Here is an 18,590-nt window from a genome sequence, read left to right on the forward strand (position 1 = left end):
AAACAAAATATGTTTGACCTAATTTGCAAATTTATGGTTGGTACGACTTAATTGAATTAGTGAACATTGAATTTAGTTTGGGGTGTTCAGTTTAGTCTTGGGTGTTCCTTAGTGCTGAGATTATCTGCACATACAGATAGGCAACTTGATAAGGTCCCAGCAGTGGGAAAAATTATCAGAATTATCAGGCAATTGTTGGCAATTCAGGTAAATTACAGCTACTTTTGGCTTTCTTATTACTTTTTACTTTTTGTTTTGGTTAATACTGGTTAAGTGTTTCTGAAGGTTTTTCCCCTGTATTTTTTTTTTCCATACATCCTCTGCCTTTGTTTTGTTTTATAGGTTAAAAAGCCCCCAAAGAATCAGAAGTGCTTTTAAAACTAGACTCAGGTTATTCACTGCTGGACTACCCGATATCTACTATCTGTATGTAAATGCTCTCCTTTTTTCTTTTTCCATCAGGTATAAAGTAGTATTTCTCTGCTTTGCAAGTTCCACGTGCAGTGTGTGTTCATGAATGCATGTCCTTCTTCAGTGCTGCTCTGGCATATTGCCATACTTAATGTAGACTCAAAATTCCAAGACTCTGATAACTTACCATGTTGAAAAAGCACAAATGACATGGCAGAATAAAATATAACTTCCAAACAGAAAAAGGAAAAGACGTGAAAGCAAACAAGGTTCATTTTTTTTTCAGTTATTTTCTTCCAAGCACCTAACTTTCACAAAAATATCTGAAAAAATAACACTAAAAAATAAGTTATGTCAATGGTTAATGGGTTGCATTAAAGTTTGTATTAAAAAGCCATGTCATTTGTGCCTCACATTTTCACTTTTTCTGAGCACAGAAGGAACTAAAACAAGGAAAGATTTGGGGTCTAATCTTACATTCTTCATGGATTTAAAATTCCCACTGTGGTTAGTCAAAACTGTAGGTGACTAAAATGGTGTATTTACTCTAAACAGAAAACAAGCAGAACAAAGTCCTTTCAGATTAATATAGTTTTGTCTGTAAAAGTCTGTTCTCTTTTCTTTTTTTCCTCCCAGGTGTGTTACACATGCTGGTTATACTGTGCAAATGGGGTAATTGCTCACCAGAGCAAAAGCCCCTTTCAATGGAAAAGGAGCAAATGTAGGTAGGATAGAAAAATTATTTTAAATGCAGTAATCTGCTATTCTTGGAAAAAAAAAATTTCATTTCCTATGAAAACTTTCCTCTGTAAAATGTCTTCTGGGCCCTTAGCATTTGGGATTTCATATTTGGTACAGTGGTAAGGAAAGGTGAGGAAAATAGCCATGAGAGGTTTAATCCTCCCTAATGAGGATAAGCTATCATCACCAGTATATGTTAAAGTAGTCACAAAACTGTTTTAGTTTATGGTGAAGTAAACAGCACCTTAAGGACAGTTCCTCACTACCTCAAACTGCTAGAATCCATTGCATTCTCCAGAAGAAGAGAAGAAGAACATTTGGCATATGTGTGACTACTTTTCTTGCTGTTTCTTTTTTCTTTTGTGTATCATGTGAGGGTTATCTACCTGGTAATTTCCTCTTTTGTCCTACTAAAATAGTACTGAGCAAACCCTTGAATTAACTGCCTTACAATAACTGGATTTGGCAAAGTACCTAGAGACATACAGACTCATGTGCCATTACAAGGAAAAAAACCTCAGCAGATCTGCTGTTAAGTGGTGCCCTATTCCAATATTTACAAAAGAGAACTACTGTTAAAAGAGATTTTATCAGTGAAGGTTAACCAATCAGATACCTAGAGAAAATATGAAATCTTTAAAATGCAAGAAATAAACAAGTGAGGTCCTTGACTCTTTCCATGTGCTTTCCTCAGTCAACCCCCTCTGTTCATCTTCTGTCACAGGAATCATGTCCCCCTGTCCTTTTCTCATAGTCCAGGGCCTCTCTGCCTCACCATAACATAATCTCCATCCTCCTTTCATAGAATTATAGATTTTCACACTCCTGTTCATGCTATCAGTGTTTAAAGTTATATTGGCAGAACAGGAAGAGTTGTCATGGAGGGAAAACAAAACAGGTTAGTTTTGCTAAAAAGAGGTTTTGGTTAGTGTTAAGAGAATCTGTGATCTCTGAAATCTGGAAAATTTGGCATTGACTAGATTCAATCAGTGCTGAACATGTTACATGTTTTGCATTAGTGATAGAGAAGTAACACTGTTGGATTATTGCTCCCACTAGAAGATTTGATTTTGGTAAGGGCAGACTGACAGATGCTCAGCTGATCTAAAATGGTACGATAAGTGTGATACCATCAGAGTCGAGTGAATCAATGGTAGCTTGAATCCAGCGGAATAATATTCCCATTTTACTGACTGAGAAACTGAACTACATGGAGATCATGAGGCTTGGCCACAAAAATTCAGCAGGCTCTTTACAGAGTTGGGAACCAACCCAGTCTCCTAAAATCCAGTTCAAATTTCTGACCAGTGTTACACTGTCTGACAAAGAGTCACTAATCAGTGTTTTGAGGAGCTCACTTCTACCTTACACACAGAAGGAGATTAATCTACTAATCCTAAAGACAAAAGGAACGTATCATGCCATACAGTTACAAAATGATGCTTTCAGTGTGACTTTTTAGGCATCTTTCAGCTCATTCAACATTATTTTCTATAAACCAGAGTGCTTACAAAGAAATACTGTTCAGCCTCTTCTCTGCATAACAAAAAGCAGCCCACAACTGTAAGGTCTCTTTCCATTCATCAGTCACCACATCTGTTGCTTGCTTGGACACTGACCAAAATGATTCATTCATATGTCTAACATTTATTTTTGGTGAAATACTGGGATTATACAGAATGGCAGTATTTCAAAAATTGGTCTAGAAAACCAAGGGAAGTTGGAAACAACTTCCTCAGCTGAAAACAAACACGACGTTATATCATTCTGCAGCTTTATTAGAGGGAAGGCAGTAGCCAAGTGAAGCAGCTGGAATCACACTGAAGTCACTCTGAACTGTGCAGATCATTTCATTCTTCCTTCTGCTACAGAGCTCACGTCCCTGATTTACGGTGCCTTTTGTTTCAAAGAACTAAGAAAGGTGGGTCAATCTCTCTTATATTTAAAATCTTTTTCTCCCTCCCTTCTAAATAATGTGTCTCTGCAGCTACAACAAGACTTGCAGGCAAACTCTGTAAGATGGTGTAGCACATACTGGCCAAAACAGCTTCTTGGAAGAAAGACTGTGATATTCACATATTTCAAAGATTGTTTTGAATCACCCCAGCAGCCAGAAAAGATATGAAAGTATGCGTGAATTTAATTTTTAATGACTTCTGAATATGTTTATACACACTTCAAGGAGTTTTATCCTGTCAGAAAATGGTAAGTGACCTTGATTTACATCTCTCTCTCCCCCCCATCTCCTGTAGTATGCAGGTTTTCAGGTTTTTTATTTGGGTAGGGATAGTATGTCTCCCATAGCTATAGAGATTCCCAGTATTATTAGAAAAAAGTACACCAGTTCTACTCTGAACTGATTCTAGAAACTGGAAATCATTTCAACTTAACAGAATAATTCTGAAGAATTACAGTCATGCAGAATTAAATGAGGTTTCTATGATCTCAGCTGGAAAGTGTGTATGTTTTCCCTAATCATTGTGGAATAAGGTAGGATGTGGATCTAGTTCATTAAGTGTATTGGCTTGTTTCCTAGAAGTGACAAGAAGATCTGAAGCCTTGTATACTACCACACAATGAGACAGGGCTATATTCCACCACTTATTCAGACTTAGTGATAACAGTGTCGTTGTCACCTGTCACCTTTCTAAATGTGATCTTGCAAAGCCAAACAATATCACAGACCTGTTTTTGTAGACTTACACAACATGTATACATTGAATTATGCCTATGTTCATATGTATATGAATTAAAACACATCAAAACATTTTTTTTTCTAGCTGAATGAAATGGTATTTCTGAATAATTTTAAATATTCATTAACTCACAGCTAAGGAGAAGAAAGTAAGGGTATATCAGGGTACAGGAATTTGTCGGAGCAGCTTTGTAGAAACTGCTTTCAGGATTAACTTGCTTAAGATACCTTACCTTCACTAGCATCATATTATTGTCCTGCTTCAGCTGAATTAGGAAATGCAAATATTTTGATAACCCAATTTACTTTTGTTTAATGTCATTGCAGCTTCTGCCCAAATTTAAAATATTATCAATCACTTATGCCAGGCAGACAGGATAGAGGTCCTACCAAGTTTACTTCAATCCCAGGAATCCCTATATGTGCCATGAGTGACACTACAGTCCACTTCTACTGCACTTAAAATCTCTGAGTGTGGTGCAGTGGAAGTTATTTAAGCCTGGAGAATGAATTTATGGTTTGAATTCTCGAATTGCCTTTGTGGAAAGGGATCATATGTCAGGAAAGCTCTTTATAAGGATTCTTAGGCAGAATCTGATCACAGGGTTTTACTGCTCTGGTGGGGGCAGAAGAAAAGTATTGATCAAAATAATAAATTTCTATGTACTATACATTCTTTTAATTTTACGAATTTCTTTCTCTGCTGACAATCTAATGAGCAGCATCTGAAATGCTTAGATTTGTGTTTAGTTCTGATAGATTGATTAAAGAGGAAATTTATATCTGTTTCCTAATAAAGCCAGTTGCCTTAAAGAATTTTCTTCTCCTTCTGTTTCTTAACAGACACTTGAAGTTTGTGATCTGTTATTAGATGTTAATTTTGTATTAATAACTCTGCTATTCCGAGCACTAAGCGACAGCTAGGTTTGCAGAGGATTGTAATCTATTGAATGGTCTTATTATTTGCTTATTTATTTATTTTGTCTTGTGGAATGTGCCAGCAGTTCAGCTGTCTCTCTTACTGTGGTGGCTGATTGTCTGGCTAATTTGCACTCATTATTTCTGATAATGGTTTGACTTGTGTTCATTCAGTCTAAAGCTAGCAGTTTCACAACACTGCAGGGCTCTGTTATTGCTGGCTTTGCAAAAGAGAGTTCACTGGAAGGAACAGCTTCTGGTGGCTTGTTACCAGAAGAAAGGGATTGCTGTGACTGTGGTGGGCAGTGACCAACACACATTGTTTTTAGAAGGGAAGATGCCATAATGCAGAGATGAATTCTCCCACACTTGCTAGGCTCCTGAGACTAAAAGAAAAGTTTTGTGTCCTCAAAAGAAACATATAGTTCTTCCAGGAGAGCTCAACTAATTCTGTACTCTTTGTGTCTTCATTATGTTCCAGAGCTTGAGAACCTGAAGACAGGAGCCAAAAACCCTGTATCAGCCCCTGGCTGCTTTTTTCCAGAGAAAATTGCTGCTGGCTTATTGCAGCTCTCTTATACCTGGCCCACCATTTTACTGCATTACAGTTCTTTGGATAAAACTGAACAGACCTGCTGCAGATACAATAATTTTTTATTACTGGGCTCAAAGGGAAGCTAATAAACCCATTACTACAAGTCAGGTTTGTTTGCAAGAGTTAACTGCAAAAGCCAGCACACTAAGTCTCTACTTCTTGGCAGGGACATTAGCTAGCAACAGGTTTGCAGCATTTTCCTATTTCTCTTCCCCTACCCAGGCTCTCTTGTCCCTTTTTGATACTTCTTGAAGAATGTATTTCAAGAATCACAAGGCACAAGTATGAAGAACCAGCATCTTTTCCCTGTGTCCACAATAGATACTTCCCTCTTCACTCTTTCAGCAAGGTCTGAATTCTGCCTTCAGCTCTACCTTTGAATCTACTATTTGGCTTTGGGCAAGATATTTCTTCTGTTCCTTCTCATGCTCTTCTTGTGTCTGTTTATTTTGTTTATTTATAAACAAAGCAGGAATTGTCTCTCATTATGTTCTTATAGTGCCTAGATCCAATGAGGCTTTGATCTCAAAGGCTGAGGCCTTTGGGTACTTTCTCAACATAAAAAACACGCTTTTTCAGCAAGTGTGAGCTTGGCATAGAAGTTTTATTCCCTTCTGAAGCCTTTTAGATGATAGAGGGAAAGGAGTGCATAGTAAGTCCTGTACCATCAATGTAATATCACTTTCTACACTCCCACTCCTTCTTTCTAATGATCCTCTTTAATGAGCTCAGCCCCCCATCATTTTAATTAGATCTTTTGAAAATATTAAGAATCATTGCCCATTTAGGAAGCCCGAATAATGTTAACTGAGGGGTTGTGCTATATCTAGCAGAGCCAAGTGAGAAGTGATTTGCAAAGCTAATATGGGAAGCCTGTAAAACCAGTATTTCCAAGCTCCTAATTTGACACCTTAATCATAGGTGCCATCTATTCCTATCAGTGCTAGGGAGTGTTGCCAGTGTCATATTAGGGAGATGAATAAATATCCAGTCCTCCTGATATTAACATTATGAATTTTTCAGTTTTGCAGCAATACAGGCAGTGCTTATTTTAGACTTGATCTTAAAGTAAATGAAATAGTTAGCTTTGTATGAGTAGGAATATTAGAATAACACTCATACAGAAGTAGACGCCCTTAATCTACTGTACACAGTGATTCTAGTATATTAACGGTGAGGACATAATAAAGTATGTTATCCAAAACATTTCAGTTGATAAGAAATGTACTAGTGATAATTTGGAATTGGATGTTCTGATTTATCCATGCAAGAGTAGGTGTCAACAGTAATATAATCACAGCAATATTGCATTCATGAAAGAAGAAACTGCTGATGTGTATTAATGAGGAGTAGAATAAACCTAGGAGAACAGACCTCAATTTGGAGGACAGTACATAACCAAGCATACTGTTATAAATGACTGGGAAATTTAATATTTCTGGAATAGAATAGGATATAAGAAGGCGTATTAGAGGACTGAGTTGTGGTGCTAATTTTCTCTGGGGTTAGTTCTAAAGTCTTCTTATTAAAAGGACAGTAAGTGTAGCGAATTGTGAGCTATTTTTTATCTCTTATTTGATAGATATTTTGTATCTTGCTGGAGGGAGTTATTTTATTTTTTTCTGTAATGACTTGTTACTCTGCAGTACCTTTAGGATGGCTGTTGTCTAACATATGTTTAATTGTCCTTATTCAGTCTGCTGAGACAACAGTTGATAATCTGAAAGAAATATCTGCATACTCTTTATTCTCTGCTGTCACTTTGATGCTTTCTGTCAGGAGGGAGTTGTGGTAAAGTGTGTGTTTGCTGAAGGAGTACAGCCGTGCAAAAAACATGCTCAGAGCTGCATGATCATGATCATGTAATGGCACATAAATGGTAGTCAAAATCATCTTTCATCACAAATATACGAGACAGTTGCAAAATAAAATTTCCAAGTAATTTTTGCTTGAAAACCTTTAAAAGCCATAATTAATTAGAAATGCAAGCATTTCTAATTAGTTAGTCAATCTAGTCACTGTGAAGCTGAGGCACTTAGGGTTTTTTTAATTGGATATCTCTATTACTCTAGGTATGTAGTTATTATGGTGGCTTATAGCCAAAGAAAATACTGCTGGCATTTGTGGAGGAATAGAAAACACATGATGTCTGCCTGGAACAATACTTCATTAGTGTGCATATCTTACATGCTGAGAACACAGCCAGTGTGATATGTGGTGTACCTGCTGGGCTCTGAGAGGTGTGCTTAACAGCTCTGAGGTATGTCCTGGGTCTGCAGAGACAGATTAGTGTATGTGACCAGCAAACGGTGGAAATCCAGATTCATTTTCTCTTCAGTGCAGAGGAAAAAGGTCAGAACCTGTAAGGGCTGCCCCAGGTAAGTGCTGTCTCCCTCCAACACAATGGGCATGATGGCTCGGGGAGAGCCTCCCTTTAGGAAAGGGAAGGTCTCCCAGAGGTGAAGCCGTGGTTTCTTCACTTCATCATGAGTGAAGGGTCAGTGTTAAGTTTAAGAAAGGAGGATAGGACTGTGGTTAAACCACTAGGCAGGGACTCCAGGTTTAGCACTCGGTTTGATCAGAGATTTCCTGTAGGTCACTCTCAGCATTCCTGTCTGTAAACCAGCCTGATGATGCTTCTCACTTGAACCTAGTTTCAGTAAGGGTTATGAATACTGAGGGGTTCAGACTGGTTATGTAAATACTTTGGCAGTGCTGACACATACAATATAAGATGATATTTTAAATCTCAAGTGGCACTGTTTACCTAAACGTCTATTTTTACCTACTTGTAAGAACATGAGAATATTTTTTTTCTGCAAAAAAGGGACTACTTTAAGTGTTCACAGGTATTACCAGTCATTTTCTTGACTCTAACCTACTGTCTTTGAGGTCAAATGATAGACTTGCAGTGGCTACAGCAACTCCTTACATTCAAAAGGAATATTAAAAAAGATATTTTCACTTTTAACTGTGTTAACAGAAAGGAATAAGAGCAAGAACAGGCACTAACTATGTAGTTATCAGGTGCCCTCCCCTTCCCTAGTGTGTATCCTCAGGACACCCGGGTTTCTTTGTCATCTTTGGGAATAGAAGACCTGGTGCTTGGGATCAGCATGAAAATAAATCACTTTTGATGAGATGCAGTTGCTGGTTGCAGACATTTATCATTTACCTGACTGTGGAAATGGTAAACTGCTTAATTGCAGCAGTTGTCTGGATGATTTGTTATATTAGGGTCAGACCTACTGTAGATACTTTTCCTATTACAGCAGCCTTATTTAGATATGAAGTTGGATTTTCCATTTGTTGGTTAACATTTCTGTGTTGGCAAAACTGCTGACCTGAAATTATAACTTTACCAATATTAACTTCATCTGTGCTAGAGGGGTTTGTTAATCTCACTGTAACACTCAATTTGTGTAAAATGTTATCAGGCTATTATTATCTGGTCAAATGACTTAAATACCACAGATGAAGTGATGTGTTATGACTAACAGTGTCATGTTTGGCCTTGCTCAAAAAAAGCTGGTTTTGGCCTAAATTTTAGGAGATGTCTAGCTAGTACATTGCATATACATTTCTATCACTGCTTCACTGAGACACATAATGGAGAATGATGGTTATTTGCATTATTTTCTTGTCTGCTAGAACAAATACATGTATATTGAGGCTTGAAATGGTTTCCAGTCACTTGTCATATCTATTGTAAACCATTCTAGTTGTTGAATTCATGATGGCTTCTGAAGTAATTAGGTTACCATATGTCTAGTGACCATTAAAACAATAGTAAAAAGACATTGTTTGTGTACGTGTCTGTGAAAGAGAAAACATACACACAAGCCTTGATTCTGCCTTTGTGTGTAGTACCTTAAAATGCTTGTGGCCTGGTAGCTTTGACTGCAGGGTCAGCTTTAGGCTTAAACTCTAGCATAGCTATGATTTAATTTTGTAGTACAGGTGTATCAGGCACTTACTGCTATAAGAAAGTTTCTACATAGAGGCAGGTGGTTGTCTTGGCTTTGTTCTTTTAGGGAGAAATATGAGTGTATGACAGTTTGTAATCTCATCAATATTCCTTGTGCATTTCGTAATCTTTCTTATGTCTTCGTAATATATATATAAAAAATATAAATATAAAATACAAATATAAAAATATAAAATATAAATATATAAAAATACATATGTACCTCTAATGAATTTACTTAGCCTTCTGAGTTTTAAAATTTTTAGATAAACTACTCCGTGAATTTCATGTTTTGTTTTTTGAGCTAGATAAATTCAGAATTTGTCACCTCAGAAGTTCCCAGAAAAATATTTGAGGGCTCTCAAGTGGATTCAATGCCCAGATAAACTTGCTGATGCACAGTATGACAAGGAGGCTTTTTTTTGTGAAACTAGTTGTTCTCCAACATTTGGTGCTTGCAAATGAAAGAAGTTGAAGCGACTCAATCAAATAAGCTTTCCTTTAACCATAAATAATACACATGGAATGTGATATGCTCAAAATTATTCATAAAGACATTAAAAGGAGAGTTTGTGTAATATATTCCCTCTATGAACTGAACTGTTGAGACAGCCAACTCTGCAAACTGTGATTTTCCTAGTAAGTCAGAACTCACTACTGTGACCTCTGAAACCAATCTGGCTGGCCAGGGGCTCTGAACACTGTTTATCACACTGAACAAATAAATTTGGGGACTACCACTCAAATATTTGTGTTAACTTTTAACTGACATAGGCAATGAATAAACTCTTTCCTTGGACCTCAAAGATAATGAGGACCAAATGTGAGAGAGAAGCTGTGTTAGACCAAACATGGGGTATAAACTGCCAGTGTAATTCAGTTGGGTCCTAACTTGTGTGGTGCCCAGGGAACTTTGAACCCCCACAAAGACTTTGCATAAAGTGAAGTGGGTGAAAATTGCAACTATTTTGTTTGTTTTCTTCTATTTTAGACTGAAAATGCAATGTAATTTAATTCCAAAGCTGTTCCACTGACCTCAGGGCTGAGGTGTGGAGAGGTCAAATGGCTTCCCCTGGTCAAACAGGGTGCATGTGGCCTAGCCATGAATAGATTCCAAAGTACCAGTCCCATGTCATAACAGCCATTCTTAGTGTGACAAAAGCTATTCTATTTTAGGCAGATCCAACAATTTGTCCAAGTTGTCATTATGGCTTAACTACATAGGGGCAGAGAAAACAAACTCTAGGTTCTTTAAGTAAAAAACTATGAATATGTCAACTGAGATCCAAGTTTGTAATTCCCTGCTGAAATTCAGAGAAAGACATTTTGTGCAACACAGTGAAGTCTGTTTTCAGCAGTTCTGTGGCTTTGTATTTTAGAAATTTGTCTTAATGATTTGTATTTCCTGCTAATTCTGCTTTCTGTCCCAGGATCGAGAAGCACCAAGTGCTAGCCTGTGATATTCCTATGAAGTCGTTCAGTAATTAACTTCTGTTTTACAGAAGGGGACAGGAAATGAAACCTCCTGGTCAACTATTTTCATAATTAAGCAACTGAATCAAGGAGGCTCAGTTTTCAAAGCAGCTTATGACCTCAGCAAACAGGAACAGACTCGTCAAACCACTGCTGCGCATACACGTTACACAGGGTGTTTAGTATTTAAAATAAAATTTAAAAAAAGGACAGGATGAAGTCTAAACTTGGTTATATTAATCCATAGGCAATAGAACACTGTTCTGTAACCTGTGGCTGCTCCCAAGTCTTATTGGCAGACCTCTAACCACACTTTCCTGTTTACTGAAAAATATTTTCCATGCACTGGCTCCCCAGACCAGCAGAGACTGAGCCAGTGAACCGCACCAAACCTCCCTTACCCTTTCTAACAGTTGCCTGAAAGCTAAGAAGAAGCTGCTGTCTAAAAGTATTGTTTTCTCTACTGAGCCTCAGTTTGCAGACAGGTTCATGAGAATTTTTTCCAGCTTGGAAATTAGGCCATTTATCAAAGACCATACAGGAAATCAGTGTCAGAATGAGGAATACAATTAGATTTCTTCACTTTCAAGACCTAGACTTGAACTGCAAGACAGCTCTGACTCTGAAAATTTATTAATTTCAGAGTCATGTATTTGAGATAGTGTGTTTTAAGACCACAAAGAAACATCCCTGCTGAATGATGGTTAATAGAAAAAAATCTGTGTCCTTTTTGGTAAACCAGAGTAGCTCCCTGACAATCACCTACTGCTTATCTTTTTCAGAACAGGGCTTAACACTGAGTCCTGTTATAGAAGTACTTCATACATGTCAGTGCCAGAGGTAAAAGTTCCTGGACTTTGCAGATGTAATTGGCAGTCTTTGCTGAACCCCAGACACAGAGTTTAGTTTCAGCATCTGTGCACTGGGAGCAGTGGTAAACAACATTCCTCCTGCTTTTTTACACCCACTGCAAAAGAGTCATTGCACTGGAAGACTAGAGATAAGGAAACATATAAGCTTGGAAAAATAATTGGATCCTGAAGGTGTGCTCTTTCAATGGAGTTTTAAACTACTGGAGGCTTGATAAATATTTGGCATTTATTTATGTGTGTTTTCTTTTTCCTGCTATACATCATCTTTGAAATACTAAACATAAAATTAACATTTTTGGGCGATAGGCAAATGTTTGTCATTATGGTTTCTTTAGCAACATTACGGAAAAAAAGTCTGTGAGGAAATGTTTGAATTCAAGTATTATTATGTTGTGCTAACTCTTAAAAGCAAAATTTATTAGTGTCTGAAACAGAATGTTATTCAGCAAGAGTTTAAAGAGTTGGAATTTTTTTTATTGTTTAATTGCAAATGCAATCTGCAGATTTTGCAGATTTGAAGGTATATTTCTTTATATAGGCAAAACCACATAAAAATCCAATTATTAACCTGACTGTCCTCTGAAACTGTCCAAATATATTGTTGTTCCAGATGTTCGTGGTACTGTTCCATGTTTATACTATTCTCTCAGCAGCTGTTAGGCTGTCTGAAAAAATTACTCAGATGGGTGGTAGTGGTATTTAATGCAGAATCCACCCTCAAAAGGGTGGATTACATAATGTAGGGGTAATTACATAAATATAGCCCAATAAGTATCGTTTTATCAGGACAGCAACCAACTAACATTCCTTCAGCCTGATGTAAATTAAAAAGGGCAAATGCTATCATAGCCTCTTGACAGAACAGGCTGTATTGACTCTTACTTACTACATCTTTTTTCAATCAAGAGATATAAAATTACACAACCTTTTTTTTTTTTCTTCCTTGTCCATCCATCTACAAATGAGAAATCTAATCCTGCTAATGCGTGTGCACATGCGTAGCTTCACTTGTGTGAGTAATCCTTTCAAACTGGGAGAACTACTTTTTTGGAGGAAAGGTATGTACATGAATGCAAGCTTGCAGATGTTGTTCTGCAGGCAGTGTGCTCAGGAGACCCCTCTCCTGTTGTCCTTAGCATGCTGTAATGAATGGAATTACAGGAATGCAGGGCTGAGTTCCAAAAGCTCGGGCTGAATTTCGGTTTCGGAATGGAGATAGCACTCAGAAGTGTAGCGGTAAGATCATTCATAGTACAGCTAATGGACTGGTTGCATCCTGCTCTCAGGGACAGGTTCTCAGTGCAACTGAGTCCAACCAGACAACATAGCTTTAAATGATAACAGAACTTGGCAGAATAATTGTTTTGACCATTGCAGATACTTTTGTCAGACTGTGGCCACCTGTAGTGTTATGCAGCTTTGTCACATAAATTCTGACTGCCTTTTTTTTTTGTTCAACCTCTGTTTGCTCTCTGTTTTCTCCTTAATATACTTTTGTTTTCAGAGTTTTTCTTTTGTTTATATTCCACTTTCCTCTCCCCTGCTGCCTTCTCTCCCTCCCACATAAGAAAATTCCTATATGAAAAATCATGTTGTACTTGTAAGTTCCAGATGCTTTTGCAAGAGAAAAAACCTGAGAAAATTCTGAAATTTCTGTTTTGAAATAAAAAGAAAAAAGGAGGCACACACATTTTCATCCATAGCTTTTACAGTGTCTGTTGTATTCATGGGAAGCTTTATTTTCTTTCATCTATACCTGTTTCTCAGCTCACTGGTGGAAAAATAGTATAGTTGTATGTATTATCCCTGAAATATGTTCTGTATGTTTCTTTCTGCACATCTTTTGCTGCATTGAGGAAATCTAATATGTTGAATCATCATTCCTTGATACAAAGATACATGGTAGAGATTAATAAACCCATGAACTTTTAGTTGCTTGAGAAATCACTGTCATTTTGTCAACTATAATTTGAGGCGGGGGTGGTGGGTGTAATTTTATAAAAAATGCCTTCCTGGTGTTTTAAGTGAACTTTTTTGCCTACATAGATGTCTGATGCTCCTCTGATTTTAGACAGATATAATCTATAAAACTTGCTTCATGTAGGAACAGAGCAATAAAGTATGAAACTTGACCAGAAAAGAATAGTAAAATCATTCTTTTTCTATCATTTAGTAAAATTTTGCATCTGGTCACCTAGAAATTTACCAGTGATACTGTGCTCAGTGCTGTCACTGAGAAGTCAACATGTGGAAAACAGTTCCTGAAGATTTCAAGTGTTGTTTTGATTTGCACATTCCTTAAAATGCATGTGACCAGAATTCTTCACGAGCTTTGTGCTAGCAACTGACATAAAATGTGATAGATATGTAAGTCAATGTTTTGGGGGTTTTTTATGAACAAGAACTTAAAAGAATTGCAGTTTACTATTTACAGCACAGTAAAACTTTTCTCCTCTGAGCATTTCATTTCTTTTCTTCCCCAGAAAGCAACTCTGCAGCATGACATTTGAAGAATTTGAGAATTATTCTTATTTCTACGACCTGTCTGAGGAAGATGAGTCACCCCAGTCCTCCCCCAGCATTGCCCATATTATTTCCCTTTTCTTTTACAGTGTGGCATTTCTGCTGGGAGTGCCAGGTAATGCCATTGTCATCTGGTTTATGGGCTTTAAATGGGATAAATCTGTTTCTACCCTCTGGTTCCTCAATCTGGCCATTGCAGATTTCATTTTTGTTCTCTTCCTGCCCCTCTATATTACATATGTGGCAATGGGCTTCCACTGGCCTTTTGGGAAGTGGCTCTGCAAAATGAACTCATTCATTGCACTACTTAATATGTTTGCCAGTGTTTTCTTCCTGACATTCATCAGCCTTGACCGCTACATCCGCCTTGTCCACCCAGTCTTTTCCTACAAGTATCGGACTGTAAGGAACACCCTTGTTCTCAGTGGGGTCATTTGGATGTCAGCTGCAATTATTGGTGGCCCTGCCTTATACTTTAGAGACACAGCTACGGTTCTGAACAATGTCACCATTTGCTACAACAACTTCCATGTGCACGACAGAGAACTTATTTTGCTGACACATCACATTCTCATTTGGGTGAGGCTTGCGTTTGGTTACCTCTTCCCTTTAGTGACCATGGTCATTTGCTACTCATTGCTGATTGTCAAAGTGAAGAAGAGAACTGTATTGACTTCTAGCAGGCTTTTCTGGACCATCATTGCTGTAGTTGTAGCTTTTTTTGTTTGCTGGACACCATATCACATATTCAGCATTGTGGAGCTGTCTGCTCACCATGACGAAAACTTGCATGACTTACTACAGGATGGCATTCCGCTCTCCACTGGCCTTGGTTTCATCAACAGTTGCCTCAATCCAATCCTCTATGTTCTGATAAGCAAAAAGTTCCAGGCCCAGGTCAAGACAACAGTCTCTGAGGTGCTAAAACTGGCTCTGTGGGAAGTGAGCCGCTCGGGAACTGTCAGCGAGCAGCTGTGGAGCTCGGACAACAGCCATGCGCCTGTGCACTATTGTGAAACTGCCCAGTGACTGTTCTCGTCAACATCCCTCTCCAGAAGAGCTGACGGGAGATTTGGAGGTGTTCTTGACTTCACATCTGACAGTCAGATATGCATCTTTGCATGTACAGTTTTCTATAAACAGCTGGCTTAATTGCACTTGCTGCTTTAATTGAAAGGTTTTTAACGGACACATCGTTTGGGTGTGGTGTCCTTGCAATGCACATACAGCCTGAGCTGAAAGTTGTCAGCAAAAGTGGAATTACTCCAACTGGGTTTTTGATGAGGAATATTGTTTTAATCCCATTGTTTTGCTATGGTTCCATACCTCATTGATATCAAAAGAGCACATAATAAAAATATTCCTCCTTGCCATCACTGATACCTCTCTTGTTTGAGGCAGTCTCATCCAAGAGGTTGTAGCCATACATCAGTGGCCATGAGTCCTGATTGCCTAGTGCTGCCTGAAGTAGGAATCACCTAGCTACATCCCAGCTAAGTGAAGTGGCTCTGCTCTGCAGCTGGAGAATGATCCCAAGACAGAGAACACTGAATTGCTGCCTTCTCTTGTCAAAAAAGAAAAATACAGAAATAAAATCTGTCTTCTCCCAATGCTCTTTATCTTATACTCAAAATTAAGACAGGAGACCCTATGTTTTCTGGTCACTTATTCTTGTGCTTTTAGCACTAGCTGGGTGCGAAATACTGAGCAGATGTTTCATACAGGTATTAGGTTCATTTGAAATGTGCAAAGAATTAGTGAGAATATTTCTTGCAGAAGCTGAGATTAAAGGTCCTGTGCCATACTTCTTTTAAGTTTTTAGGCTTACAGCGGTTTACAACTATTGGTTGCTTTTTATTGCTCTGTCAAGCAAAGATAAAGAAATAACATTTTGTTTGCCTTAATGTCAAGCTTCAAAAAATGGGTGTAGTGAATTCAACAATATTCTGTTACAAGTCTGTAGCCAAATTTGGACTTCATTGCCAAATGAGAGGCAAGACAGTTCATCCAGGAAATGGAGTCCACTCCCATAAGAAAGATGAAGTAGTCCCAGTTATGCTGTATTCTGTTCCAACTTGTTGCTTGCTGCAGAATCACACACACCAACGCAAATATATATACATACAGATATGCTATGTGGAGTGAATCAATTTCTGATGCAATACCACTTAATTAAAAAGTTGAATGTGGGACGAAACTCCACTAAAAGTAAAAGCACAGAGCTTTGGGTAAATTTGAACTGTTTTTAACTTGCTAGTGGCTTAGGTATATAGAATAAAATTGCCTTTCAGATAATCTACCTAGTTTCTATGGCCTGCCAACACACATTAGTAGCATTTATACTGTAATTGAGGCCTTATATGTAAATAGATTTGCATTTGTATAAAATATATATATGTATGCATGACCACACCCAGTATTGGTAGCTGTACAAATAGAAACAGTCTGACTGGTCTTTAACTATTTCTTTGGGCTCTGGTTTCAGAGCCTGGGAGAGTCAGGCAGGATCAGTGGAATTTCAGCGTATTTCACTTCAGGCTAGAAAGCTAGTAAGCAGCACTCTTCCTTTGAGTGATTTGCTGCCTGGTACATAGTTACTCATCATAATATTTTGGCACTGTGCTGCTGAATATGCCTAAATGAAACATCTTGGAGTTTTTCTTCACATGTTCCCTGACATCTTTCTAGGAATGATGTACTTTCCTGACTGTAGTCCAAACGAAGTAATAAAATTTTGTTGTTTCCAAAGAGTGTGTTCATTTGCTTTTCTTAGCAGCAATATGCAGTAACTGTCCTTTCTTATAACAGCTGCTTCCCAAAGATTTTGGAAGATGAAAGCAAGCACTGACTCTTTCTACTATGGGAATTAAGGTTTCTTGTTGCACATCAGCTATGTCCGCACATATATTCCTATATACAGTACACAGGCTGATTTTCAAAAGGGAGAACATATATGCTGTCTTGCATAGATGATCAGTAAGCATGCCCTGAAGCAGACGAGAGAGAGAGAATAGAATTGAATAGGGCCAAAATCAGCCTTGATCTATGGAATTAAGTGGATTAACAATTTTGCAATGTAACTACTACCATTCACACAAAGATCAGTTGCAGAATTATCTCCAGATCATTTCTTCAAAAGTAATGGAAGATACCTGAACAAAACAGATAATGCTCTAAGTTTCTGTTCCCAAGTGTCTGCAAGAAAAGACCAACAATTCTCTGCTTCTTGGACTGAAGGATGCTTGTTCAACCCACCACAACAGAAAAGCCAGAAAAGGGGATCTATCTGATCATGGTAAGAGATACTATGGAAAGAGCTATTGACATATTTTATAATAGATAGGTTCTGGTTAATTTTATCTCCTTCCTGGACAGTTTGTGCTTCTGAAGGTTTTTACGTGGGTTAATTTTTGTTAAAACTCTTTTCCCAGTATTGCCATGTATCACACGTTTAAAGTATGGAAATTTCTACTGATCTTTCTGTTACAGGGTGCACTTGGGATACTTGCCTTGTTTACTCTAAGGTGCTGATTTTTCACAGGCACAATGCCACAGTAATACACCAGCACATACCTAAACACTACACAAAACCCTCTCATGTAGATATATGTGGATTATATGGAATTCTCTTGTCCACATGCCAATCTATTTTCTCACTGGGGAGACTGTGCTCTCTAGGGTTTTTTTTATTTTGTTCTTGTGCAGCAACTTCCCTTCTAACATCAGGGGAAAAAAATCATCAAACAAAAGAAAAATCAAACACAAAAGAAATCTCAACAACTGAAGAGTTTGTACATGCATGCTTAGCAAAAATGTAGCACACACACAAATCCAGTCTAGCAGGTCACATGGATGGCTCATGGGGCTGTATTTTAGCAATGTTACTGTCTATAAATTAAACCATTATATCCAGTTAGAGCTTTAATTTCAAGGCCAAGGAAGGAGTTTAAAGGTAAGCAGCACATTGAAGGGGAAGTCAGAAGCAGTGATGGCCAAGGATAATAAAAATTATATTTTTGTAGCAGAATTTTTGTTTTTCTGATGAGGCATTTACTAATTTCTTGATTTTAACAGCAGCCATGACAGAATTGCTAAAACTAAGCTACCTGATTTAGCAGAAGCAACAGCTAGAGAATTGCCACAGAAGTGGTACTGTGCATTAGTTACACACAGGATGAAGTTAGCCTTTTAGGAGTTTATGGAAGGTGGCGAGTGAGCCTGTAATTGTACTTATTTCAAATCTTTAACCATGCTTTAAACCTTTAGCAGGCAGATTTTTTTTTCTGAGACAAATTATAAACAAAGATCTTACATTATCTGAGGCTGGTAGACCTTTAGACAAGGAGAAACAGGACCTGCTGTGCCAGATAACCACACAAATGCTCTCTGAAAAAA

At 37.8% G+C, this 18,590-nt stretch overlaps 1 protein-coding gene across 5 annotated transcripts in view; it reads left to right on the forward strand.

Annotated features, from left to right (window-relative positions):
* CMKLR2 (chemerin chemokine-like receptor 2) overlaps positions 1-16,943 on the forward strand; it is a 25,148-nt gene extending 8,205 nt beyond the window's left edge. For 3 of the 5 annotated variants that reach the window (XM_064660609.1, XM_064660611.1, XM_064660610.1), the window contains 4 exons: positions 343-426; positions 1,048-1,136; positions 2,926-3,073; positions 14,156-16,943. In XM_064660609.1, the coding sequence (XP_064516679.1) occupies positions 14,172-15,224 (1,053 nt within the window). In that variant the 5' untranslated portion in view covers positions 343-426; positions 1,048-1,136; positions 2,926-3,073; positions 14,156-14,171 and the 3' untranslated portion in view covers positions 15,225-16,943. Of the gene's footprint in view, positions 1-342; positions 427-1,047; positions 1,137-2,925; positions 3,074-3,139; positions 8,469-9,479; positions 12,731-14,155 lie in introns of those variants that run through there. The other 2 variants (XR_010431881.1, XM_064660612.1) reach the window with 2 other exon arrangements.
* Positions 16,944-18,590: the final 1,647 nt, after the last annotated feature.

This window comes from Pseudopipra pipra, chromosome 7, assembly GCF_036250125.1.
Source record: "Pseudopipra pipra isolate bDixPip1 chromosome 7, bDixPip1.hap1, whole genome shotgun sequence".
Classification (NCBI taxonomy): Eukaryota; Metazoa; Chordata; class Aves; order Passeriformes; family Pipridae; genus Pseudopipra; species Pseudopipra pipra.